At 35.4% G+C, this 25,133-nt stretch overlaps 6 protein-coding genes and 2 pseudogenes across 7 annotated transcripts; 2 read left to right on the forward strand and 6 right to left on the reverse strand.

Moving 5' to 3' along the window:
* LOC109126540 (cytosolic sulfotransferase 18-like) lies at positions 423 to 1,645 on the reverse strand. Its single transcript, XM_019230205.1, has one exon. The coding sequence runs from the start codon at positions 1,554 to 1,556 to the stop codon at positions 528 to 530; it is 1,029 nt and encodes a 342-aa protein (XP_019085750.1). The 5' UTR covers positions 1,557 to 1,645; the 3' UTR covers positions 423 to 527.
* On the reverse strand, positions 3,734 to 6,333 carry LOC104714414 (DNA-directed RNA polymerases I and III subunit RPAC1-like). The gene is made up of 10 exons (XM_010431769.2): positions 6,200 to 6,333; positions 5,915 to 6,056; positions 5,422 to 5,592; positions 5,203 to 5,332; positions 5,036 to 5,116; positions 4,751 to 4,938; positions 4,566 to 4,661; positions 4,358 to 4,448; positions 4,108 to 4,224; positions 3,734 to 4,004 (listed from the first exon to the last, which is right to left on the reverse strand). The coding sequence occupies exons 2-10, from the start codon at positions 6,035 to 6,037 to the stop codon at positions 3,904 to 3,906; spliced, it is 1,098 nt and encodes a 365-aa protein (XP_010430071.1). The 5' UTR covers positions 6,038 to 6,056; positions 6,200 to 6,333; the 3' UTR covers positions 3,734 to 3,903.
* On the reverse strand, positions 7,121 to 13,513 carry LOC104714415 (ADP-ribosylation factor GTPase-activating protein AGD2). 2 transcript variants are annotated; one of them, XM_010431770.2, is made up of 19 exons: positions 13,280 to 13,513; positions 13,063 to 13,139; positions 12,512 to 12,612; positions 11,793 to 11,863; positions 11,433 to 11,495; positions 11,097 to 11,141; positions 10,930 to 10,995; positions 10,730 to 10,777; positions 10,539 to 10,634; positions 10,391 to 10,432; positions 10,086 to 10,298; positions 9,598 to 9,723; positions 9,203 to 9,412; positions 9,024 to 9,110; positions 8,678 to 8,938; positions 8,308 to 8,429; positions 8,073 to 8,163; positions 7,495 to 7,940; positions 7,121 to 7,403 (listed from the first exon to the last, which is right to left on the reverse strand). In XM_010431770.2, the coding sequence occupies exons 1-19, from the start codon at positions 13,325 to 13,327 to the stop codon at positions 7,289 to 7,291; spliced, it is 2,328 nt and encodes a 775-aa protein (XP_010430072.1). In that variant the 5' UTR covers positions 13,328 to 13,513; the 3' UTR covers positions 7,121 to 7,288. The 2 variants fall into 2 exon arrangements, with proteins under 2 accessions (XP_010430072.1, XP_019085196.1); XM_019229651.1 differs by lacking the exons at positions 11,097 to 11,141; positions 11,433 to 11,495; positions 11,793 to 11,863; ... (1 more) ...; positions 13,063 to 13,139; positions 13,280 to 13,513 and having other exon boundaries at positions 10,539 to 10,642; positions 10,930 to 10,955.
* On the reverse strand, positions 14,063 to 15,159 carry LOC104716005 (putative F-box protein At1g58090). The gene has a single exon (XM_010433362.1). The coding sequence runs from the start codon at positions 15,149 to 15,151 to the stop codon at positions 14,063 to 14,065; it is 1,089 nt and encodes a 362-aa protein (XP_010431664.1). The 5' UTR covers positions 15,152 to 15,159.
* Positions 18,028 to 18,792, reverse strand: LOC104716006 (annotated as a pseudogene).
* LOC104716007 lies at positions 20,396 to 21,547 on the reverse strand (annotated as a pseudogene).
* On the forward strand, positions 22,677 to 23,608 carry LOC104714416. The gene is made up of 2 exons (XM_010431771.2): positions 22,677 to 23,059; positions 23,142 to 23,608. The coding sequence occupies exons 1-2, from the start codon at positions 22,857 to 22,859 to the stop codon at positions 23,380 to 23,382; spliced, it is 444 nt and encodes a 147-aa protein (XP_010430073.1). The 5' UTR covers positions 22,677 to 22,856; the 3' UTR covers positions 23,383 to 23,608.
* Positions 24,485 to 25,072, forward strand: LOC104716008 (agamous-like MADS-box protein AGL97). The gene has a single exon (XM_010433363.1). The coding sequence runs from the start codon at positions 24,485 to 24,487 to the stop codon at positions 25,070 to 25,072; it is 588 nt and encodes a 195-aa protein (XP_010431665.1).

Below are 25,133 nucleotides of genomic sequence, written 5' to 3' on the forward strand. Positions count from 1 at the left end.
TAAACAAGACAAACATTTTATTTAATTAATACATAGATTAATGTCCAAATTTATTCCATATATTCTCAACCAATCCAAGAGAGACACGTCACACAAGATCAGGCCTAAGAACAGTTCTAGAATAAGATCAATGAGTCTGATCTTAAGTCCACTATTCAATTATTTTCATTTTTAAAGGGCCTAAGAACACCCCATCTGATATACCTATAAACATGGCCTAATATCTATTCTTATGATCCTAGTTGCTTTCAGTCAATATCTATCCAAAAAAAATGTTTGTACAATCACAGAGAAGGGCAACTTGATCTTTAAGTATGAATAGAAACGAGTATGCCACACAACTTGTAGAAGATCACAAGACTTTGCTCACATCATGCAAAGGTTACAAAGCCAATTCCTTCTTATTAGAAACATTTCATTAGTAAATAAAGCTAGATTTATTCTTCCAATTTAGAACTCAATACAAGCGTGTGCTGTGACACTAAGCATATCCGGATGAGTCATGGCCAGATCGATTAACCAACAGGTCATATATCATGTTCAAGCAAACCAGAACATTTGAACTTCTCTTGCATCAACCCATCGATTCGAGCTGCCATCTCTTGAGTCAGGTAGTTTTGCCAATCTCCGACCTTTCCCTTTCTAAAATACGCGCTATTCGGATATACAACCCGAGGGATGTCGTCTCTGATCTTCTCCCCTTCATTGACTTCAAGATTCTTCAACGTCTCGAAACTGCAAACATTCACAACTTTCTCAACAACACCTTTCTTCTCTTCCTCAGCTGTGAATCCATAGCCCATAAACTGAGCCAATCTCTTCACATACGGCAATGGATCAGCTCTCATCGTCTCATACTTGAGGAACAAAATATGATCTGGATTCTCTTGGTAAGCTTTCCAATACATCAAGACATGATCTAGATAAGGACCGTACCCAGAGAAACCTCGACAGAACATATCAAAACACTCCTCGAGACTATGTAGAGGGCCTCTGTCTGACTTTTTCTTTTGGAAAAATGTCCACATGGAGATGAACGTGTCCTTTGGGTCTCTCCTGATGTAAACCATTTTACATCCCGAGTTCGCAACAGAGTCGGGTAATGACCCGTGCGGCATATGAGTTGAAAACAGAGTGTTTCCTTTGTCTTTGAGAGCATTAACTTGAGGGAAAAAAGCGAATTCGATCTCAATGAAAGGAACAAGCTCATGAGGGTTACATTTTAGGAGAGGGTTCGAGGAATCGTCGAAGCGAGATCGGTTGGCGATGGCGAAGGTTAGAGCTTTGAGCCAAGTGGAACCTGTCTTTGGGTAGCTACAGACGAGGATGTCAATGGGTCGCGCTTGGAAGAACTCTTGCGCGTGAAGGCAACCTGCTAGGAGAGGTTGTATGATCCAGTGGCCACCGTACTCGATCAGTGGAGCTTTCGGAAACCAGCCTTTCGCGTGAGGAAACGTAGCGATTAGGTCTTGGTAACGTTTCTGATTCTTGTCGAACTCTGTTGACTCTGTCTTCGTCTCGTCGTGGTTGCTCGCTAGGTTCATCCCTGATTCCATTGGAGATAGAGAAACAGGATTTGAGGAACTGGTGTTGTGTTATCTGGAATATGGAGTTGTTCTATTGGTAAGAAAAGAGAACTATAGATGATTACAAAACAATGAGTCAATGACATAGATTTCTATTATTAATACTAGTATTATACTATCTATTTCATTATCAGTTTTTTTTTTTTTGCCTACGTACGTGGATCAAAACACAGCTTCGCATGAAATAAAAACTAATCATGTGTTCTCAATGATCTATTCGTACTATTACTTTCATTCCATGTGGAGATGTTCTTAGTTTCGGGACCTCTGTACCAAAAACCCATGCATTCATTACATGGTATGGTACCCAAAATTTTTATTTATTTAATGGGCTAGGAAAGGCCGTAAACTCCTAATATATGTGTGGTTCTGCTTCTTCACAAGTTGTACGAACTTATATTGATATTTTGTATATGATAATAGATTGAACATTAAGTAAGACATGAAAGAAAAACATGAGGCGTAGAGATATTCAGGCCAGAGTCTCAGAAGGACATGTGTTTGTCTATATTTGTAGTTTATGAGTTCTCTATATCTTTCGCGTTTTTCACATGATTGATTTTATGTCATTATGGTAACAATGTGTGAATTGTTATGTAATTTAGCTAGAGCTTGCAAATTGATGCAGCATATCTAGGATAATTATTTGTTATTTATCGTTTATTTATATTTTTGTCTAATGCTTATTCTATTTTGGAGTTTATTTTCCTACTAAAAACCGATTATGAATGTCATGATTATGGCAAGATCTGCCCTTTCATAGTGAAAGGTCTATTTGTGGAGAGAAAAGAGTGACCATGGTATCGACAGAGATATATATATATGGTTTATATATAGATTGACCTAGTAACTAACACAATCATCACTCTACAGCTGGCCATCTTATCATTGTTAATGTCACCTAATGATTCCAGAGAGGTTCAAAAGTAAAACGACTGAGGGGAGCTTCGTGAAACTATCCCTTTTTGGCCATTTGTAAAGTAGCACACACATTATTACCATTGTGAAGATGATGAATTGCACGGTTGACATTGGGTTTCAGGCCTTCAGGTTTTGACTGTGTTGGCTTCTTTTGTGTCTAAGTCTGTATTAAAACAACAGTAGTAGTCAGAAATATCTTTCCCATGCGATCGATTAAGTGAAAAAAAAAAAAAAATTGTAGATTGACCATGTTCCATGCAAGTAATATTCAGCCTCATGTTCATAGCATCTGCGAGGTTACAGCTGGGAAAAGCGAAAATATAAAAAAGAAGAGCTCAGACAGAAGGCCATATCTAATCTGATAAATCAGAAGAATGCGAAGGACCCAACCTTCGTGAAGCCAATTTCTTCACAGCTCAATTGCATCAGCTGGGTTTCGAACCCGCGGGTTTGTACAGTAGCAGAGAGATATGCTACCACTTGACCACTAGTGTTGCGTGATTAGTTGATCATGTTTTCTTAATTTATTAGCCGAAATTTAATATTCCAGACTTTAAATATAAGTTTAACAAATGGAGAGTGAATAAAACGGTGTGGATTTATTAAGCGTTTTTTGATGTTTTCAGTTTCAGCTATGCATTTTGTATACAATCTGTTGTGGTTGTGGTCTTTTAACTCGTAACCTGTAAAGACAAAAAAATCAATAAACTTTAGTGTTTGATGAAACCAAAAGGTACGTAGAAATACCAACACACGTTTGATTGATGCCTGGTTAAGTACTACATTCATTCATACTATTGCAGTCATGTTCTAGACAAACAAATATCTCTATTTTAATAGAGAGACCTTAACATGTAAACAAAATAAATGTTCAGTCTTCGTAGTTGCGTTGCGCCTACTTGTTCTGGGAGTGCCTCCTGGTTATAACATAAGCCTCTGCTACAAAAAAAAAGATTGTATTTAGTCATCTTCTTGATAGAATTGAATGCCAATCAAGCAAACGAATTTGAATCCCTCACCTGAAACCGAAAAGCAAGCTGTTGTTGGGCATGATGCTCCGGTTTAGGTTGAACTTCTCCCTGGATATCTTATACGCCAAACTCTTAAGTGTCTTATATTTATACGCAAACGAGCCGAGAAAGAACGAAAACATCAAACCGACGTAGGATTTAAAGTGGGATTATTAAAAGTTCAGTAACGGTTGTAAACCAAACTTAACCGAAAAAGATTTCCAAATTGGTTCAGCTTAGGAAGGCTATTGATATCCAAATTGAACCACAAACTATATAATAAATAAAAATGTCAGAGTTGTATCTTTTGGTAATATTACTACTATAAGGAAGGAGAAACATGAGATAGACAACTCAAAAATTGAATTATAAAACCACCAGGAAACTCAAAGTTCTTTGAGTACAGTTTCACATTTAGCTTCCAATATCTTCACAGCTTCAGTGAAGAGAACGTCTGGAGGAAGTGATCCGGTGGACTCAATGTTAACTGAGAGAAAGACAAAAAAAAGATAATAAGAACTCAGTTACCGTTTCTTTCATATCATGAATCGGACAGCTAAAGGAATGGTTTTTTTTCTTTCTCTTCTTACATATAAAATGATTCTCGACACTGCCTAGATCCACAAGTTCTATCAAATCATCGTCTCTTATGAATCCCTTACCCATCGTGCACTTACGTGGCTGTGCTACAATTGCCCTTTTCTTACCTGTATTCAACAAGTCAGTATGAAATCATAAAAAATTTACAAATTCCAAGTTCTATAATAGGTTTCATCAGATTTTGGTATTAACAAGTGAGAAGAATTGAAGGGAACTTGGGAAGGTTTTATTAAACTTCACCTTTGCCCATGTCTTCAATGTCGAAAACATTTGGGCAGATTTTTACAAGTCGTTCAGCAAGCTCATCCTCAACTTCCCCAAGTAGACACACCTAAGATAGTATAAATATAAGCATTTTACATAAAAAAAAGATTAGGATGAGGCAAAAATAAAGGAAAGAGCTATATTTCCCCACAAAGTATGATAGATTTAGGTATAAACTTCTCACCTTCGGATGCATTCTATACCAAGCTGTCGCTACAGGGGACCACTTTGCATGTGTTTTACCAATGCCCTTAACCGCATGAGCTTCGAGCTCGATTTCCTAGACAAAAGAGATACATGTGGTTTCATCTCTCATTGCAAGTATAGTCTGCTTAGGTGTTATAGAAAGAGAAGGTATAGAAACACTACCTGACCAGGGGCAAGCTTTGCTATTAAGATATCAAGGTCGCTCGGAGTGATAGGATTATTAGCAAATTCCGGTAAGGAATCTTGGCTGCAACTAAATGAAGTGTAAGTTTTTGGCTTTGAGGTTGAACCTCCAGATTCTCTCAATAGCTCACTTCCATGTGGTAACCATTTCAAATCGCTGGTTAAAACTACAAGAAATATAGAATGACATCTTTCAAGAGAGATTGAGCAGATAATAAAACAAGGAATGAATCTTCTGATGCTAAACTAAAGAACAGATAGTACCTTTCTCACGTGGTTTATTTTTCGGACATTTCACATGGAGTTTGAACACAATGGTGTTCTTTTCATTCGGCTCATCGTTTACTATCGAACAGAGATAAAGAATCAAGCTAACGAGAAAAAATATTTGCTCATGGAGATGGATCACACGCCTTTGAATATATTCTTACCGGATAAATATTCAAAGAGCCTTGGATCAGCAGCAATTGGAATAAGACCCATCCTGTGAGCAAGAACCTCATCTATAATAACCGATGTGTTGTTTGCTATTAGTACTTTTTCAATAGCCATTGTAGGAAGCTGCAGTAAAGAAAGAAACACTTCAAGCCACAAAAAATTACAACAATCAGGGATTGGTCAGAGGTTGTGTGAGAGAAGAGTGTACAGACCTCAGCTATAAGGATCCTTCGGAATGCATTGGCAAAAGCTGCATCGATACCAATCATATCAAACTCCATATCTCTCTCTGTGAGACTAATCACATCAACTTTGAAATTCTCATAGAAGTTTCCTAGTTTGACACTGTCTCCCATACAAGGAACATAGCTGGCATTCGCAGTCTACAGAAAACACAAAGACACAAGATAAAGGACTTGAAATTTCAAAGCCACGCAGTAATCTTGTAAAACTCGTAAGACCAAACTCACAAATTCACAGCTTTTCACAGGAAAAAGATGAAATTTTTACAATGAAGCGATAAAACTCTTAAGACCAAACTCACAAAGTCACGGCTTTTAAGAGGAAAAAGATGAAAATTTACTGTAAACCAGATATGACCATTGAGAAAAGCTACAAACTTTATATAACTAGAAGAGCTCACAACCAACGTTAAAGAGCATAAGAGACTTGTTAATTTTGATCCAGAGAAGAGTTCGTTCTTACAAGAGGATTGCTATTAGAGACGACGCGAGTTTGTTGCAGATGGGGAGGAAGTCCGTTAGGGACGTCGGGGAGATTGTTAATGTTAAAATTCTTGGCGAATCGCTTTTCTTCTTTAGTCACCATCCTTGTTCCGTGTTTAGGTCTACAGCAGAAGAACTAGGGTTTATCAGCTTTCGAATTGAGACAGAGAAGTTTAAGGGTTTAACAAAGGAGACTACAGGGAATGAGAAAAGCTGTAGTTTTTGGGTTAAAAGAGGGAAGTTGAAGGAAGAAGCTTTTCATTACCTGTGGCTGAGAGATTGAGCGATTATGGGAGAGAGAGAGAGAGAGAGTAGGCGGCGGCGAGGAGATGACAACAAACGGCGAAGGGTTTTGAAAAAGCCGCCGTTTTTATTACAATCCCCTTCTTTGGTTTGGTTCGGATGTTGGAAAAACTCATACCAGACAATTTAATTTTAGAAAAAAAAAATTCATTAATACACACCAATCCCATTATTTAACTATTTTCACCAAATTAAAAAAAAAATACATGTATTAATTTTTAAAATTTTTGTCATGACCTCTTCTAAATTTGTCTTTTTGGGTAAGAGAATTTTTTAAGAGGCATAATTAGGGAGTGTATTAAATCTAGCATTTTAACTTATTTGTGTAAATTTTTAAATTTTGCATTATTCAATCATGGATTTAAAAAGTCAAATGAATTTTAGTGTATCGAACTAATGATTTTAAAATATACTTTAAAATCCACAGTTATTGAAAACATTTTAGATGTATTAACTTTTAATTTTTTTAAAGGATTTGAGAGCATTTCCTTAGTTAGAAATTCAAATTTCATGGTTTTAGATTATAATTTAAAATATTTTTCAATAAATCATATCAATTTCTCTATAATCATCAAAATTATATAAAAATTCGTTAAAACTCAAATAATATAAAATACACACTCTGTCCCATTTTATAAGATTTTTTTTTTGACTAAAAGCACAAATATTAAGAAATAATAAATACTTTATCTTTTATAAAAGTTTAACCAATACAAAAAAATTCTGCATAATTTTAAAAATCAGAAACTATTAAATTAAAAAAAAAATTGTCCATAAAAATTCTATATTTTGGAACAGAGTACTAGATTCAATACATTTCCCTTTTTTAGCAAAGAAAAAAACACCTATCAATTTGTTGAATTTGATAGCGTTAAAGTGTAAATTTAGTCAAGCTTCTTTAATTAAAGGTAACTTTAATATCATAGCATCAATGACTCACAACCAAATACTAACTACAACAGTTACAGTAACATGACCGAAGAGCATCCGTCTCATAATCTTTGCTTTGCATCAATCAGCTTTCTTGTTTGAACAAAGATAATTAGTAATATTACTGACATTCTGCTAATAGAAGGAATAGCTCTTCATCGGTTATGGCTCCCATTTCCATTGCTCTTTCCAACACACTTAACCCTCCACCATCCTCTATTGATGGACGAGCACCTCTGTCAAATTAAAAGAAGAGAGACAGAGGTATTATTAAAGTAAAAATGTTCCTAATGAGGTGAGAAAACAGGTATTTGGTTAGTGTGTTACCTTCTCAGTAAAACTTTTGCAAATGTGTTGTTCCCTGATGCGATGCAATGGTGTAACGGAGTTCTTCCGTGATAATCTCTCATGTTTATGTCAGCCCCGAACTGCAACAACAGTTCAAGCAAGATCGGGTCACCGCTTTGACATGCCACATGCAATAACGAGCAGCCTTGAAGACAGTTTCTTGCTTCGTTCGAATCCTTGATTCTCTGACATGCATTTGGATCGTGCCTTTTCTTTACTTCATCTGGTGCATCAACATGGTGGTGGTGATACGCATCAATGTCAGTTATATCATCGAACTTGGTATTGATGATATTCGCATCTGCTGTAACAATGAGTCGGTAGATGTCTCTTATGTTCTTGCTTTGAACCGCTTCCCATATTCTACTTGAGGCAGTAGAGTTTGCTTCCTTTTCATCTTTGACAACCATCGCTTTCTCCAGGTACTAGTTAGACATAAACATAATCAGGTTTAGTATAATAAGCCTGTTATATTTAAAAGTGCTTATTTGGATGTTGCACCAAGTAATATGAATCTGAGGTCTATGTATGTGGAAACTTTGAGCTAAATCTCATACCTTTCTGTGAATGTATTTCTCCTTCAGAGTAAAAGAATCTTCTACAGATGGTTTCGGAATCGATGCAAGTGTATCTGTTGATCCCTTTTCACTGTAAATATACAACAGAAGATAGAAAAGTAAACAAGCATATGTTTTGACACGCTTGTAAAAGAGGAACAAATGATTTTGATTCAAGAAATGTCTTCTTTACTTCAAATTTACAAACAATCTAGTTTTCCTTGAGATTTAGTACCTGTCACCGTCAAGGTGAAGTAGCTCCTCCCATACCGAATTACAGTATGCATTGCCTAACTTCCGAAATAAGTCCAAGATTGTAGGTTCCCATACTTTCACATCCAATGTCAGCGATCTCACCTGCATACATTCTTTCACATTAGCTTAAACATATAAGCACCCAGGAAAAAAAAGCTGATGACTCATACACAAATGTTTACTTCAGCAAGAAATATCAACACTTCAGACTATCATATTGAGCACTGCAAATTCTGGTTGATGCAAAGATAGCTAGCACATAGTTTGCTATACAAACTTAACTTAGCTCATACGATCTCAAAGACAATGAAAAGAAGCGACATAACATCGTACCAAAAGAAGCAAATTACCTTGGATATATGAACGCCAAGATTCCTGTGAACACCAGAGCATTCAATGCACATCAAAACTCCAAGATTCAATGATGCCCAATCGGGGTCAGGTGCATTGCATTCTGCACATTTGTTATTTCCAGGGATTCCTCTAAGTATTGTAAAAACGTCATCCCCCATATTTAGTCTTTGATCATAATGTTGTTTTTGATCCAGGGTGAGTTCGTCATTAGCAGGACCAGAACTAGTATAGTTTTTGTCCAAGTATCTTCCTGGTGTCTGCAGATAATAGAATAAGTATTAGCACGAAATCTTATTTTAGATTTAAAATTAAAAGAGAGTCTGAAACTCATATTGTGTAAACCTGTTGCAGAAAATGAGAATTCAGACGTGTTGCTATAGCTGCTGTGATCTTATTGACCCACTCCATCCTATCAGCTCCATTTTCAGCCTGATAGCATAGAGAAACAAGTTGTGTTAGCCTCCTGAAGCTGTATATGTTGCGAGCCGTCAAGTATCTATATATCTTAATACATTCAGTACCTGTAATGTGTAAGTCTTTTGAGGAGAAATAATTCTAAAACAGAGTCGAAGATCTGTGTCCTCTGCGTCCAATTTTATCAGTGATGTGCGGAGATCAATCATATTGCAATCTAGGCTTCCCTGTGAAGCTGATCGGTTGTGTCTAGAACGAAATCTCCCAAAGACACCGCTGTTATGCTCACCTAAACCACTGTAGTAATGCTGAGATCCCTATAAAGAGAAGAGGATGATAAGAAAGATAAAAACTGAGTAAGTGTAACTTAAAATGGAGAAACACAGGTGAGACAGACTTGTTTAACAGACACAAATATAATAAACATGGTCAAATCATGAGAAAGAACTTATAGATCTGTCTCATGGAAACGAGGCAGTATAAAGCAGCTTGGCACACATACCGCTGATTTATTACCGGTGTTTCTGTAATAGTATAGGGATCCATGATTGTCAAGTACAAAGAACCTTCTTTTCCAATCAGCTCTCAAACTAGCTGATCGCTTTAATAGATACCCCTGCTTAATTACCTGCATTAGTACAGAAGAGAAAACACACAACACATTAGCCTGTATGAGAATTGAAGCAGTGATGAGCATGAATCATCACCAATTAAGTCATCATATATCTCAATGTCTGCATAGTTGCATTACAGAATAAAATCTTATAAGTTCTAACAGAATGCCCAACTCAGAAACTGACACTATTGCTTTAACTTTATAATTAAGTATCCGTATCAGAGCTGGATTCATTGTGTCAGTTAGAAAACAGCAGTAGAGCAAGCAAGATCCTGTCAACAAATTTGGCCAAATCCCCAAACAGGGAACGTTACGTCTTTGGACAAACTATAGCTTGCACTTGACTACTACATGAGGGAGTTAGAGACCCTTACTTCCTTGTCCGCTGTTGAAATTGGATTTGCTTCTACGTTTTTACGCGGGACAGCTCTATAAACATGGTTTCCATCAACGTCGGAGGGATCTGCTTTAGCAGAGGCCTGTTGGCTGTCCAATTCAGATTGAGTCCTGAATTCTTGAATGCGTCTTGCAAATCGATCTTGTTCAATCTTAGACTGTTCTTTTGATTGTTGTGCATATGTCAATACCTGTAAGAAGAAATATAGCAAGTAGCTCTTTAATGATCAAACACTTTCTCGTTATTGTCACTATTGGAAGCAAGTTGACATAAAGGTTGTACCTGATGGATATAAGGCTCCAATTGACTCAAGAGATCATACCCCTGGAGCACAAAGAGACCACATAAGGAATACATCGTGACACAGATGTTGCCCTTACTTGGTCACACTTGGTGACATCTCTAAATGCAAAAATAAGAAGAAACCTACAAGCTTAAAATATCTCAAATGGGAATCCATAATTGCACTTATAGATTCCAAGAACTCGTACTTCTTTTTCGCTTCAATCGTCATCAATGAGTTTACCTGCATTCCTTAAACCAAAGAGAACACCATTTAGACGCAGAAAGGTCAAAATACAATAGTGGTAGTAGTGGCTTCTGTTCTTAGACTTAGCATACTAGATTGAAACGGCTTTTCTCAAATGCTGACTTCGAGTTCTCCAGATCCTGTAGATATGACACAACAAGTTCATTAGAATCCCAAATATATAGTATATATACAGTTTACGCATGCATAAATACAGACAAGGACATGTATACACATTACAATGTGAGATTTTTCTTGAATATTATATATATATGAATTACAGTGCCAATACCTCTTCCAACTCAGCAACAATGTCTCCTCTGGTATTCTTCTTTAGCGACACAAACTTTTCACGTGCCTTCAAATGAATAAGAAAATTCATTTCATAGCTTTAGATAAAAAAAACATGCACAACATTATATCTTTAATAGATTAAGCATAACTACGCTCCTTGTTTACCTGATCATAAGAATGGACAGATTTATCGAAACGACGTCGAGACTCCTGAAAAGGTAGAGAATAAAGTAAATCATTGGCAAACTATAGCTTGAGTTTTTGATAACAGATATCATAGATCAATAGAGGGAGGAATATACTTTTCTTCTAAAATGATTCATTCACATCAAGAAAGGGAAAATAAGAAAACGTTAATTTAATAAAACTTGTCAACAGATGGATTCAGAAGATCAGTTTATTGATCAATATCGAGTCTATAATACTTGACAATCACATTTTACACTTCACAGTACATAAAAAGTAGAAAACAATAAAAAATTGAGGCACAGAAAAGGTTACCTTTGCTTCTTGTATATCAACAGTCATAAAATCTGTCAGCCTCTCAAGTAATACATGCTCCACCTACAAAACACACAAGATTTCTACAAATGATGCAGTGAAGGGAAACAGCTTTGAAGCAATTAACTAATTTGTGGATTTAAACATTTTATCAATCTGCTCTATAAGATTTTACATCTCTCATCTTTCTTGATACATGTATTTTAGACTATAAAATAAGTCTCTACCAAACATTTGAATGTCACAAGACTATTATGCCCTACAAATTTTTTAGCGACCAAACAAAGATATAGCTTCCAATAATGAGAGATCATTCGGTTCTGACTGATATGTATATTTACAAGATGCGATGAGAGTTACCTGTGAGCGAAGAAACTCCTTATAAGAGGAGATCTCCCGAAGTGTATTTATGAATTTAGATATGACTGGACCTGGTTCCATCCAAAAGTATAACAAACGAAACAGAATCAGAAACAAGAACTTTTCTTGGATCTTCCATGTTTAGCCAAACCATATCATAAGAAAAAAGTGTAAAACTAGAACTCATTGACTTAGAGATCGTACATGATATTATCCAAAAAGCTAAACGAAATCAAAGGGACAAGGAGAACATGGTAATGAGTAATGATATAATGATTCAAGGCAAGAAGAGAGATCTTATTTCTAATACATACCTTTGTTACAATTAACTTTAACTAACGGCTTTAAGCCTTTGAGTTATGGGACTCTATAAAAGCTATGTATGCATCTTAATTATGCATTCCACTACTACTGTCTATATCAATTGTAACCCAGACGTCTAACAAAGCCTACTTAACTAAATAGTAAAAACCACGGGTCAATTCAAAAATTCAGCATATTAATGGATGAGAAGCCCAAAAGGAGAAACCTCAAAACCACCACTAGTAGCATAGATTAGTCCTTTATAAATGGTAAGCTAAAGGAATGCATCATAGTTTTTTATATCAACCAAACAGCCCACAATCTCCTCGGCAGAGAATGTATCATAGCTCATAGTACCTACACTAAGTAATCAAACTAACACGAGGGACCAAATAAATTGAAGGCGAATCCACAACCTCCAATTGAAACACTGACAGGATCATCATGTCCTGCACCAAACTCTTCCAGAGAATCTGCAAAGGCACTGACTCCAGTAGATGCCTCTCCCAACGCTCCCCTATGACACACACACAAAAAAAAAATGTAATTCTTATCAAGTTCCAATACTCTTCCTAGGAACATAGATTCATCAGCCAAAGTGGAATTGTAACAAAACAAAAAGTACACATCAAACTTTAGTGTAAACCAGTATGAAACATAGAGTAAATCAAGAAAAGACAATTGAAGATAAGGAAACGACAAGGAGACAGGGTGGGAACAAGAATGCTGGTCACTGATGAGTCCCATATAGTAAAAGTTACTGAACACATAACACTTACATTTTCCAGAAAATGGTACGAAGGTGTAAAAATGATTAACCCGTAAATGGTCAAACAGTTCAAAGAGATAGACTAAATAAAAAAAAGACAAAGCTTTTATATAGCAGAGAAAGATGATAAAAGACATTACGACAAAAACGGAAACAACCAAAAAAAGAAAGAAAGAGGTAGGTAGAGTTAAATCTTACATGAACTTCTTAACACCTTTGTACAACTTCTGACAACGATCTTTAAGCTCATCAGTTGTCCCTTCCAAGGAGTAAACCTAATAGTAATAATCCATATTATATAACCACCAAAGAACAGAACACACATAGAAAAAGAAAGATCAAATCTCAAAACTTTATTTCCAAAAAAAAAAAAAAACTAGAATACATCTCCCAAATGGGACAACAAAAAGAGAACCTGTTTTTGAAACATTGGGGAATCCTCAAGATTGATAAAACCCGCCATTGTAAAGACAAGAAAACGCAAAGAAAGCTTCAGATCAAAGTGTAAGAATCGAGAGTCAACAAGACAAGAAAAGTGAACCCTTGATTGCTGCTATCTTCTTCGATTCGAATTGGATCGAGACTCTAGAGAGATTCATAGGCGTTGTTTCCCCAGCTGTGTTTATTGATGTTGTTTTTGATTTTGCTGCTTTCGGAAGAGACAGAAAAATCTGTAGAACTAATTTTGTTTTTAATTTACAAATAGACCCCTCATTTTCTTATTCATTATAGAAACGGGACAAAATAATATCAGATGCCAAAATCATCCTCATGTATATTGCAAAACCAATTATGTCTTTGATCACTTTATTCCAGTAATCGTAGAAACCTAATGCATATTGCAAAATCATCCTAATGCATTCTTAGTCTAGAAGTTTTATATATGGTTGCACCAAAATAAACAAAAACTACAAAACTCCATCAGTAAAGATAAACAAGAAGACGTTTGCGCTGTATTCATTACATGTACATTCTTAATAATCAGGATATATGCGCCATGATCAACAAAGGTTAGCTTTTCAAAGTTCGATCTTTAGACAATCCCCAACTGAATCACAGTCTTTATATTTTTCCAATTTTCACAGAACCTTTATATATAGATAATGAATTTAACAAATAAATATATATAAAAAAAAAAGCAGGCAACAATAGAAATCAAATTAAACTTTGTAAAAGTACTAGCTTCAGCGGAAGTTTCTCAAGCAATAGTGATCAAACTGGGAATATAGACAGAGGACTCAAACCTACAGTTCACTCCATCTATCTTAATCTTTTTGCACATATCTCCCCTTACAATATAGACCCAAGCTTTTCTAGGTTTCTTACGTTTCTTGCTGTAACAACACAGAACAAAGCTCTTTCCATAGATGTTATCATCCACGAAGTAACTTATAGACTTGTGATAATCAAGTACTAAGGGGAAGCCAGGTCTTGAGATATTCATGAACTTGATCCACACCACATCGCCTCCATCGTCGGTATTACCAATTTTCTTCTCTGTCACCCAAATCTTAATCTCTCTTGTCCTTATGCGCTGTTGTAACACTGAAAACCGATCTCCCTTGTAAACCGAGAGGACACGAATACGGGAAGAAGCTCTTCTCCCCTCGCACGGTAGTTTACAAAAGATCTTTATCATCTCATTCGAAAAATCAAGCATTTCAATGAAATACTCGCCAGTTTCGGGCTCCTCATAACCTGTCCAGTATAAATTTCCATTCAGGTAGACCCTAGACGAGTCGCGTGAGAATAACTCTTCAGGAGAAGTGGGACGATGAGTGACCTTCCACGTATTGGTTGCACATTCCAAGACTGCAACTCTATCGGTCGAATTAACACTGCACCGTCCAATAATCTTGTAACTCTTTTCGGGGTTTCTACCATCGTAACCCATATCTCTGCCACATATCTCATCATCATTGGCAATCCTTTTAGTGTGTCTCAGCAACGGGTTCCAAATTACCATGCGTTCTCTTCTGTCTTCCATGAAGAAGTAACCATCGCATATCCCATTGAGATAATAATAATGGGGAAGGCGTAAATCAAAGCATAAATCATTCACTGTTATCGTTGGATCGTCGTTGAGATCGACGCTTACCGAAGAGATATGAGAATGTGTCTTTATCATGAATTCTGCGCGAGCGCAAGCAAAGTTTTTGTTGACGAATATCTTACTGCTGAAAAGAGTGTTCCAATCTTTGCAAACGGATCTGAAGCGAACAAGAGATAGAGGTGGAACCCGAACGAGTATCTCTTTTTCCAGATCTAATGGAAGCTTTCTAGGCATCAGTAGGGTTTTAGGGTTTTCTGTGTAAAGGAAGCAGGGAAGAAAAGTATAATGTGTATGGAGTAAAATACTAGGGTTACGATACGACTCTCTCTATATATTTTTACTTAAACAAATCATCTATATATTAATAATATCAAACCGACGTTTAGGATCTGCCGACGTTAATTGAACTTATTGTGAATGGGCTCATCACTTATTAATGGGCTTATTACCTGTAGTTGAACCATTTGTGAATGGGCTCATCACTTATTAATGTTGACCCAAATTGTTGAGGGTTTTTTTCATTAAATTCCCAAAAATAAGACGAGAAAAATCTATGAAAAAAAGACAGCAACAACAACAAACACGATAGCTGTAAAAAAAAAAAAAAAGTAAGGGATTCTAATTTAAAACTAACTAGGTAACAATACGCACTATGTGCGGAATAAATCAATTTAAATAAAATTATTATGATTAAAATTATAACTATTGAATTAATATCCACAAATGTAATATGTAATTAAAGTATTTTTAATTCAAATTTTCCTTTTCATTTAAAATACGTCTCACCCGCTAAAATCTTTGAACGCGAAAAAGTTTTAACGTAGTCGAGAAAATTCTGATAAAATGTTATTATTAATGGCAAGGTGTCCTTTGTGTGGTTTAAAAACTAATTTATTGAAACAGGGCAAATGATTAGATAAAATGATATATTAAAAATTTTAGAATTTCTAAGAAGTGTAATATGCATTTACATAAAACATAAATATATGAGTACTATTAAGTCCAAATTTTTTTTAAATTGCTGATTTATTGTTACCTTCATTTCTTTTTTTAGTGTTTGGGAAAAAAAAATTGTATATTATTTGATGAATAACTATTTTATGAATAAAATTAGATATTAAATTTTAAAAGTTTTTAAAAGTACACGTTAACAAAATATAGTACACATAAAAAAGAGAGATTTAACTACATCTTTTATTATTATTTTTTGGTTAAACATATAATGACATATATTGTAAATAGTATTACCAAATAGGGTAAATTGCTAAAAAGTGTAGGAGCTCTCTAGCGACGACACCTAAGCATTTTTCTCAAAATACTTCCCTATTAATATATAAGGGATTGGAAGAGGAAACTGTTTTGGCGAAAAAATGAGTTCAAATTGGTTTTGGAATTGTTAACATCCTAGCCATAGGGGTGCCTTTGAACCTTTAAACCGGACAGAGCTCACAACTTCTCCGTGGGATGAGAATCTTTGTTTAGATGTGGTGTATTCTTTATCCATTTTGAATATTTGGTTTTCTTTCCCTAGTTTGTGTCTTAGACTCTTATTGAAGTTTGTGAGTCTTTTTGTTGTCTCTCAGTTGAAAATATCTGTCAGCATCCATGTCATATGCACCTGGTGCAAAATCTGATTATTTTGAGTACTTTATTCCAGTAACTAGATTTGGACCCGTGCTACAACACGGGTTGAAATACATTTTATTATTTTTAAAATATTATATATGTAATTGTTTATAATATTATTTGGATGCAACTCATGCAAACAATTTTTATTGTAAATATTATTCATGGAATGTAAATATATTATGTAAGTCTTATATTGTTAATTTTAACTCGTGTTAGAGTATATAAAATTATTAATCTGTGCTAGAGTGTGTCCAACAGCTTTCGTGCTAGAGTATATAAAAATTTAACGCGTGCTTGAGTATGTAAGTCTTAAAATTATAATATAAAAACAAAATTCAATCTGTGCTCTAGCACGGTCCTAATTTTTATTGAACGTTATGGTTTATCAATAAAATCTGTGGAAAGTAAATTTGTAATATTGTGTTTAAAGATCTTTGGAAACAACTTGATATATGACTAAAATCTTCTGAAAATACAGTTTGGAAGATCCATGATTTTATTTGTTACCATTAATATATCAATTATCAATTTGGAATATCTCCAATTAAGGTTGCACCCAATATTTAGGTGTAACCATTAATATATGAATTAATCTATAACCTATCTATAACCTATTTGTAACCATTTATAATTTATTAAAAATGTAAAGTCTACAAAAACTATGTTGTGTACTTCTTTTTTATTAAAAAAAAGATCATTTGAAATAACTCCGCGATTATAATTTTAAATTAAATAATATAATTTAATCACTATAATATAAACTATGTTGTGTACTTCTCTTTATTTTATATTACAATATAAATAATATAAACTATGTTGTGTACTTTTCTTTTATTAAAAAAGTGATCATTTCAAATAACTATGTTGTGATCTCCGTGATATATTTGCTCCACGATTTATGAATTTATTATTTATTATTTATATACTCCATGATTTATGGATTTATTATTTATTATCTATATACAAAAAGTTATCTTATGAAGTGTATAGGATTAAGTATATCCTATATATAACCTATTAGTATGCATTTGTAACCATTTATATTTTTTATAAAGTCTACAAAACTTAAGTTGTGTACTTCCCTTTTATTAAAAGGGGATCGTAGAAACCTAATGCATATTGCAAAATCATCCTAATGCATTCTTAGTCTAGAAGTTTTATATATGGTTGCACCAAAATAAACAAAAACTACAAAACTCCATCAGTAAAGATAAACAAGAAGACGTTTGCGCTGTATTCATTACATGTACATTCTTAATAATCAGGATATGCACCATGATCAACAAATGTTAGCTTTTCAAAGTTCGATCTTTAGACAATCCCCAACTGATTACAATCCTTATATTTTTCCAATTTTCATAGAACCTTTATAGATAATGAATTTAACAAATAAATATATATTTTTTTTAAAAGAAGGCAACAATCGAAATAGAGCTTGTAAAAGTACTTCTTCTTTGTTAACTAGCTTCAGCGGAAGTTTCTCAAGTAATAGTGATCAAACTGGGAATATAGACAGAGGATTCAAACCTACAGTTCACTCCATCTATCTTAATCTTTTTGCACATATCTCCCCTTACAATATAGACCCAAGCTTTTCTAGGTTTCTTACGTTTCTTGCTGTAACAACACAGAACAAAGCTCTTTCCATAGATGTTATCATCCACGAAGTAACTTATAGACTTGTGATAATCAAGTACAATGGGGAAGTCAGGTCTTGAGACATTCATGAACTTGATCCACACCACATCGCCTCCATCGTCGGCATTACCAATTTTCTTCTCTGTCACCCAAATCTTAATCTCTTTTGTCCTTATGCGCTGTTGTAACACTGAAAACCGATCTCCCTTGTAAACCGAGAGGACACGAATACGGGAAGAAGCTCTTCTCCCCTCGCACGGTAGTTTACAAAAGATCTTTATCATCTCATTCGAAAAATCAAGCATTTCAATGAAATACTCGCCAGCAGTTTCGGGCTCCTTATAACCTGTCCAGTATAAATTTCCATTCAGGTAAACCCTAGACGAGTCGCGTGAGTATGACTCTCCGGGAGAAGTGGGACGATGAGTGACCTTCCACGTATTGGTTGCAACTTCCAAGACTGCAACTCTACGGATCAAAGTAGAACTGCACTGTCCGATAATCTTGTAACTCTTTTCGGGGTTTCTACCATCGTAACCCATATCACGTCCCCGATCATCTTGGGCAATCCTTTTAGTGTGTCTCAGCAACGGGTTCCAAATTACCATGCGTTCTCTTCTAGTGTCTTCCAAGAAGAAGTAACCATCGCATATCCCATAGAGATAATAATGGCGACCGCGTAAATCAAAGCATAAATCAGTTACTTTTATAGTTGGATCGTCGTTGAGATCGACGCTTACCGAAGAGATATGAGAATGTGTCTTTACAATGAATTCTGCGCGAGCACATGCAAAGTTTTGGTTGACGAATCTCTTACTGTTGAAAAGAGCGTTCCATTCTTTGCAAACGGATCTGAAGCGAACAAGAGATAGAGGTGGAAGTCGAACGAGTATCTCTTCTTCCAGATCTAATGGAAGCTTTCTCGGAGGCGTCATTAGGGATTCTGGTGTAAAGGAAGCAGGGGAAGAAAAGTATACTTGTATGGAGTAAATACTAGGGTTACGATACGACTCTCTCTATATATTTTATTTACTTATTATACAAATCATCTATATATTAACAATATCAAACCGACGTTTAACAAAATTGCTTAAAAATATTTTTATTATAAATTTTGAAAAATGTTCAGTTAAGAACTTTATTAAGAGACTTTGAAATTTTATGAGTCCAATGGTTGATTCTAAACTTGGGGTTAAGAATTTTTAACACAAAAAACTCATTCAACTCATTCAAGATCAGACTCAACGCAAACTCATTGTACACATTAATCACAGCAATAACAGAAGGGCAGCCAAGCTTCATCAAAAACCGATTCAAAACTGATCAAGCATTGATCACAGTAAAACAAATACACAATGTTATGACTTTGAAACGAAAGAAACCATGATGGCTTGATCACATTGAAGAACATAAAGCATTGAGTATAAGCACAACGAAGGTTTGACAGAGAACAGAGAGACATATTGTTAAGTAGAGACCAGAGAGTTCAAACCTGAAAAAAAAAAAAAACACTCCATGAGATGCTCTGCCCTCTTGATTCTTTAATAGCTAGTTCGAAGAGAGCACAAGAAGAGATATGTGCACCAGCTGATTTCCCCATCAAATAAATTCTACACACGCGAGCGGGATAGACAATGAATCGAAAAATAAATTCGCTAAGGTATATACATTATTAGTTCGAGGGATAACATGAATCGAAAAATCAGAGAAATATCTAAGAACATGAAAGAATTCTAATTACGTGGCGTAAGCGGGTCAATCGTCCTTCGCAACTATCACTTTCAAGATTTCCGAACAATCTGTTTCAAAACGGATAGAAGTATAGCCTAGACAAAAGACAAAGGGCAGTTTCCATCGCCCGTAAGAGAGCTTCAAAATCAGCATGAAACAGAGACATGAGTCGAAGGATGCCTTTTAAACCAAACATGTGCGATGCCACGCCCTCTAGAGCTGATCCTCGCTCTGGCACCACGCGTCGGATTGGCATCGTACTATATAGGTTCGTATATTGTTTAAATAAAATAAAAGTGATGTTGAGTGGATATGGGGTTTTGTTTAGATGTCTACATATATACAGAGTTTGGTTCAGTTTGAATTTGTATAATAATGAATTTAGACTTAAAAATCATATAAATAAATAAACACACCACAACAATGGAAATTAAACTAGTAAAACGTCTTCTCTTGTTCACTAGCTTCAGCGAATGTCTCTCAAGAAATAGTGATCAAACTGGGAACATAGACAGAGGATCCAAACCTACAATGCACTCCATCGATCTTAATCTTTTTGCATAGATCTCCCCTCACAATATAGACCCAAGCTTCTTTAGGTTTCTTGCTATGACAACACAGAACGAAGCTCTTTCCATAGATGTTATTATAATCCACGAAGTAACTTGTAGACATGTGATAAATTACCTCGGGGAAGTCAGGTCTTGACACAGTCATGAACTTAATCCACACCACATCGCCTCCATCATCCCCATTACCAATTTTCTTCTCTGTAACCCAAATCTTAGTCTCTCTTGTTCTTTTGGATTGTTGTAACACTGAAAACCGATCTCTCTTGTAAATCGATAGGTCACGAGTATGGTCACCACTTCTTTTCCCCTCACACGGTAGTTTACAAAAGATCTTTCTTATCTCTTTAGAAAAATCGAGCATTTCGATGAAATACTCACCAGTTTCGGGATACTTATGAGCTGTCCAGTACAAATTTCCATTCAGGGAGACCCTAGACGAGTAGTCTGAGACTGAGCTTAACTCTTCGCTAGAAAGAGTACCATCAGTAACCTTCCATTACTCATTGGTTCCAAATTCCAAGACTGCAACTCTACGGTCCAAATTAGTACCGCACTCTCCAATAATCTTGTAACTCTTTTCGGTGTCTCTACCATCGTAACCCATATCTCTGCCACATTCATGATCATCCTTGGCAATCCTTTTAGCCTGTCTCACCAACGGATTCCAAACCAAGCCTCCTTCATGATCAGAATACATGAAGACGTGACCATCGCAGATCCCACATACATGATAACCGCCATGGCGTAAATTAATGCATAAATCAGTCACTTTAATAGTTGGATCGTCGTCGTTGAGATCGACGTTAATCAAGTAAATATCGGAATGTGTATGTAACATGATTTCTGGGCGACCGCAAGCAAAGTTTTTGTTGGCGAATTTCTTACTGTTGAATAGAGCTTTCCATTCTCTGCAAACGGACCTGAAGCGAACAAGAGATAGAGGTGGAAGTCGAACGAGTATCTCTTCTTCCAGATCTAATGGAAGCTTTCTCGGCACCACTACGGTTTTCTTTGTCTTGGTACGAACCATTAGGGTTTTCTTTTTCTTGGTACGAACCATTAGGGTTTTTCTTTGTAAAAGGAGAAGAAAAATAAATGTATATAGAGTAAAAATTATTGCATTCGACTAATATGGTATACTTATAAATCATATATAAATAAATATCAAACCGACGTTTAGGGTCGGTCGACGTCATCAGCGTGTTAAGAAAAACACTTCAACGGTTTATATTAAAAACAATCGCATCCTACGGTTAAAATTACCCATTCCTTCTCTTAAACCGTAATGCTATTGTTGGCTATCGATCGGAGGTTGCAATGTCGTAGGCTTATTGCCTATTGGTGTTGTCTAACGCATTTTNTTTTTTTTTTTTTTTTTTTTTTTTTTTGAATAACTCTTTTCGTTTGTCTTTAATCTCGTATATATGCTCTCTAATTTCTGTCTTAAAGATGATTTCATCTTCATAGTTGCAATTGTCGTCTCTCGATTTTTCTTTAATAACGGTTTTTGACTTGTGCACCCACACAGCCCCCAAATAAATATGGATCGAACTCATGAATTTTTTATTTTTGGATGTGAGCAATCACCCCAGGACTCAGGGGCGGATGCAGACATATATTTAGTGTGGGACACTAGTGCAACTAATAATTAAACTAGAGGGCAATTAACTAAATTTTACACTAGTCTCATCTTATATTCAAAATCGTTATATATCTTCCTCACGTATTTTTTCCAAAACCGATGAGATTAATTTTTCAATAACAATAGGTTTTGAAGTTGATATTCAAATCACTAGTTCAATCATTTTAGAATTCATTAGATTTTATTTAAAAATCATGTTTGAATAACATATGATTTGTTATTTTAACACAAATCACTTAAAATATTTGATTGGATACCCCAAATTTCAACAAGTACTAAACAAATGACATAAATATTGTAAAATAAAAATCCTAAGAAAACTTATTATCTTGTTGGCTAAAGCAGTGGTGGTGGCTTATCTTGTTTAAAAAATATGATTTGCTNAAAAAAAAAAAAAAAAAAAAAAAAAGAATAATATGATCATATATTTTTTATTTTATTTTGGATTAATTAGTGACTTAATACTTTAGGTTGGCTAACGTAACGGTCTTCACAATACTAATGGTAACCTTACCACTTTTACATGTTTTTACCACTCACCAATCATTTCAACTTTTGACAATTCGTCAAATATCCCCAACGTTTAAAACTTTACTCTCTCTGTCTCTCTCTCTATTTGCCTTACATTATTGTCATATCCCACTTGTTGCAATAAATATTCCACAAATTACAAGAATCATTCGATTCTCTCACTTTCATCTCCGATCTTCAATTCACCAAAAAAAACATGGAAGCTCTAATTCACCACTTCACTCTCCTCTCCGATCAAGCCCTTGTCGACAAAACATTCGACCCTTCAAGAATCGAAGACCTCATGCGTCTCTTCGAAGTCGATTCCTACAAAGCTTGGGCAGCTCTCGAATCCGAACAGCAACAAGAACTCGAACAAGCTGAAGAATCTCTCCTTCAAGCCGAACTCGAACTCGATCGGTAATAATAATAATTTTAATCTTCATAGATCTGGAGAGAGAGATCTGATTCTTTTTCAATGGTGTTTTGTTTCTTTTTGTAGGGATATGGAGTGGGGGATGGAGGAGTATCGGAGAACGTTGGAGGAGATGGAGATGATGGAAGCGGCTGAGCTTAAAGAGCTTGAGGAGAAAGCAGAGACTGCTAGGAGAACTGGGAACCTAATGGAGAAAGCTGCGACGATCGCCGCAAAACGGCATATTGCGGCGGCGATGGGATCAGCGGCTGCGTCGATGAGATCTGCTTGGAAGACTGCAGCTGGGAATAAGGTTCATCCATCTTGATGATGAATATGATAAGATGACGCGATATCACATGAAAGCATTGGTCCCATGTTATTTATTAGGAGGAGAAAAACATTTTAAATAAATAATTATTTCCTTTGATAAACATATCTTTAAGGTTGTTTAATTTTGCTAAAGAATTATGAATAATAGATGTAGTTTATGTCCTTGTAATTTGTAATCAATATATATATGTTTATGTGATTATAGGAAGTCCTAAAAAAAATGTGGTAGGGGTGAGAAGTAATTGGTATCGACTCTTCTTGTGTCCTCTGTCATGAACCAATTGAAGATAGCAGTCACTTGTTCTTTACTTGTATAGAACAAGATAAAAAAAAAAAATCAATTTCTTTTTTAATTTTTGAATGGCTGGGCATGTAATTAATATACTTACGAAAAGATCACACATTAACATCAAATGATCAAAGTTTTAACAAAAATGCAATGGAACAGGAATTAAAAATTTATTAGGGTTTTGATTAAGTAAACAAACCTTTAAACCGAAGTTACCAAAAGAAAAACACGAGAAAGAAAGAAGACATTTTGTTTGTTGGTGCGCAAGAAACAACAGTCTAGGATTTAAGGGTTTTGGTGAGGGAATGTGAAACATCCCGCACGAGAATAAATATTGGATCTGATTAGTAACGTAGTCAAAGCTGTACAGAAAAGCTGTAAGCTGAAAGTGTAAGCTGTTAAAGAATAGTGCAAAACTGTAAGAAAGAGGTATACATAAAAGCTGTACAAAAAAGTTGAGAGTAAAGATTTTAATAATATTTTTGGTAAAGTTGTTATGATTGGTAAAAATTGAAAGCGGTATCACTTGTAAAGCTTTGTTTTGGTTACCAATCAAACCCATAGTTTATAAATTCAAATAGAGTTTTCTTTGTGTACAAAAAAAAAAGGTAATATTCGGAATCAGTCGATTATGGAAAATTTGAATAAGGGAATCATCCATAATGGTAACACACACTAAATGTAAAAAAGGAAGATGAGAAGAGAGAGTTATTAGTATAATAATATAAAGAGAGGAAGCTAGCTTGCAAACAAATCTTGTGATCTTTGTCTGTGTAATTCGCTTTCTTTCTTGTAACATTGTTTCAATATGGGAGGCAAAAAGCATAAGATTGACATTGTTGAAATCCAAAACAAATCCGCAAAAACGGTTGCTTTCACCAAACGCAGGAACGGTCTCTTCCGTAAAGCTTCGGAGCTCTGCCGCCTCTCTCCCAACAGTCAAATCGCAATCTTGGCGACTCCTCTCTCTTCCAACTCTCACGCTTCTTTCTACTCTTTCGGTCACTCCTCTGTCGATCAAGTTGTCTCCTCTGTGCTCCAAGACCAGCATCCACTTTCAGCAAACCAATTACAGAACAGGTCAGGGTTAGGGTTTAATTGGTGGGAAGACAAAGGTTTTGACATGTCGGAGAACGTGGACGAGTTGAGAGAGGCCGTCGATGCGGTTTCTAGGATGTTGAACAATGCGAGAGTCCGGTTAGATGATGCCGTGAAGAGCAATCAAATAGATGGACGTTTAATGATTTGTAACGACGAGACGAAGACGACAACGAATCAGAATCACATATTGGAAGGAGAGTCTTCTGGCTCTGCAAGTACTTTGTTGGTGAACGAGGAAGATAATCTACACTTCGATGATTTTTTTACTGATTTCAACATTGATCCTTTGATGTGATCATCTTTCTTTATGCAACATGTCCGGCTTAGCTTAATAATATCTAACGTAGCTATAGCGG

The sequence above is a fragment of the Camelina sativa genome, chromosome 9 (genome assembly GCF_000633955.1).
Source record: "Camelina sativa cultivar DH55 chromosome 9, Cs, whole genome shotgun sequence".
Classification (NCBI taxonomy): Eukaryota; Viridiplantae; Streptophyta; class Magnoliopsida; order Brassicales; family Brassicaceae; genus Camelina; species Camelina sativa.

What these genes read in the sequence shown, in the direction of transcription:
- LOC109126540 (XM_019230205.1), bottom strand. Translation starts at nt 1,556, where the DNA reads ATGGAATCAGGGATGAACCTAGCGAGCAACCACGACGAGACGAAGACA.
- LOC104714415 (XM_010431770.2), bottom strand. Translation starts at nt 13,327, where the DNA reads ATGGCGGGTTTTATCAATCTTGAGGATTCCCCAATGTTTCAAAAACAG. An exon ending in AGGAGTTTCTTCGCTCACAG is followed by an intron (nt 11,496 to 11,792) that starts GTAACTCTCATC and finishes TGTGTTTTGTAG; the next exon opens with GTGGAGCATGTATTACTTGA. An exon ending in TGGAGCCTTATATCCATCAG is followed by an intron (nt 10,299 to 10,390) that starts GTACAACCTTTA and finishes TTCTTCTTACAG; the next exon opens with GTATTGACATATGCACAACA.
- LOC104716005 (XM_010433362.1), bottom strand. Translation starts at nt 15,151, where the DNA reads ATGCCTAGAAAGCTTCCATTAGATCTGGAAAAAGAGATACTCGTTCGG.
- LOC104714416 (XM_010431771.2), top strand. Translation starts at nt 22,857, where the DNA reads ATGGAAGCTCTAATTCACCACTTCACTCTCCTCTCCGATCAAGCCCTT. An exon ending in GCCGAACTCGAACTCGATCG is followed by an intron (nt 23,060 to 23,141) that starts GTAATAATAATA and finishes TTCTTTTTGTAG; the next exon opens with GGATATGGAGTGGGGGATGG.
- LOC104714414 (XM_010431769.2), bottom strand. Translation starts at nt 6,037, where the DNA reads ATGGTGACTAAAGAAGAAAAGCGATTCGCCAAGAATTTTAACATTAAC. An exon ending in AAATAAACCACGTGAGAAAG is followed by an intron (nt 4,939 to 5,035) that starts GTACTATCTGTT and finishes TATTTCTTGTAG; the next exon opens with TTTTAACCAGCGATTTGAAA. An exon ending in GGTATAGAATGCATCCGAAG is followed by an intron (nt 4,449 to 4,565) that starts GTGAGAAGTTTA and finishes ATACTATCTTAG; the next exon opens with GTGTGTCTACTTGGGGAAGT.
- LOC104716008 (XM_010433363.1), top strand. Translation starts at nt 24,485, where the DNA reads ATGGGAGGCAAAAAGCATAAGATTGACATTGTTGAAATCCAAAACAAA.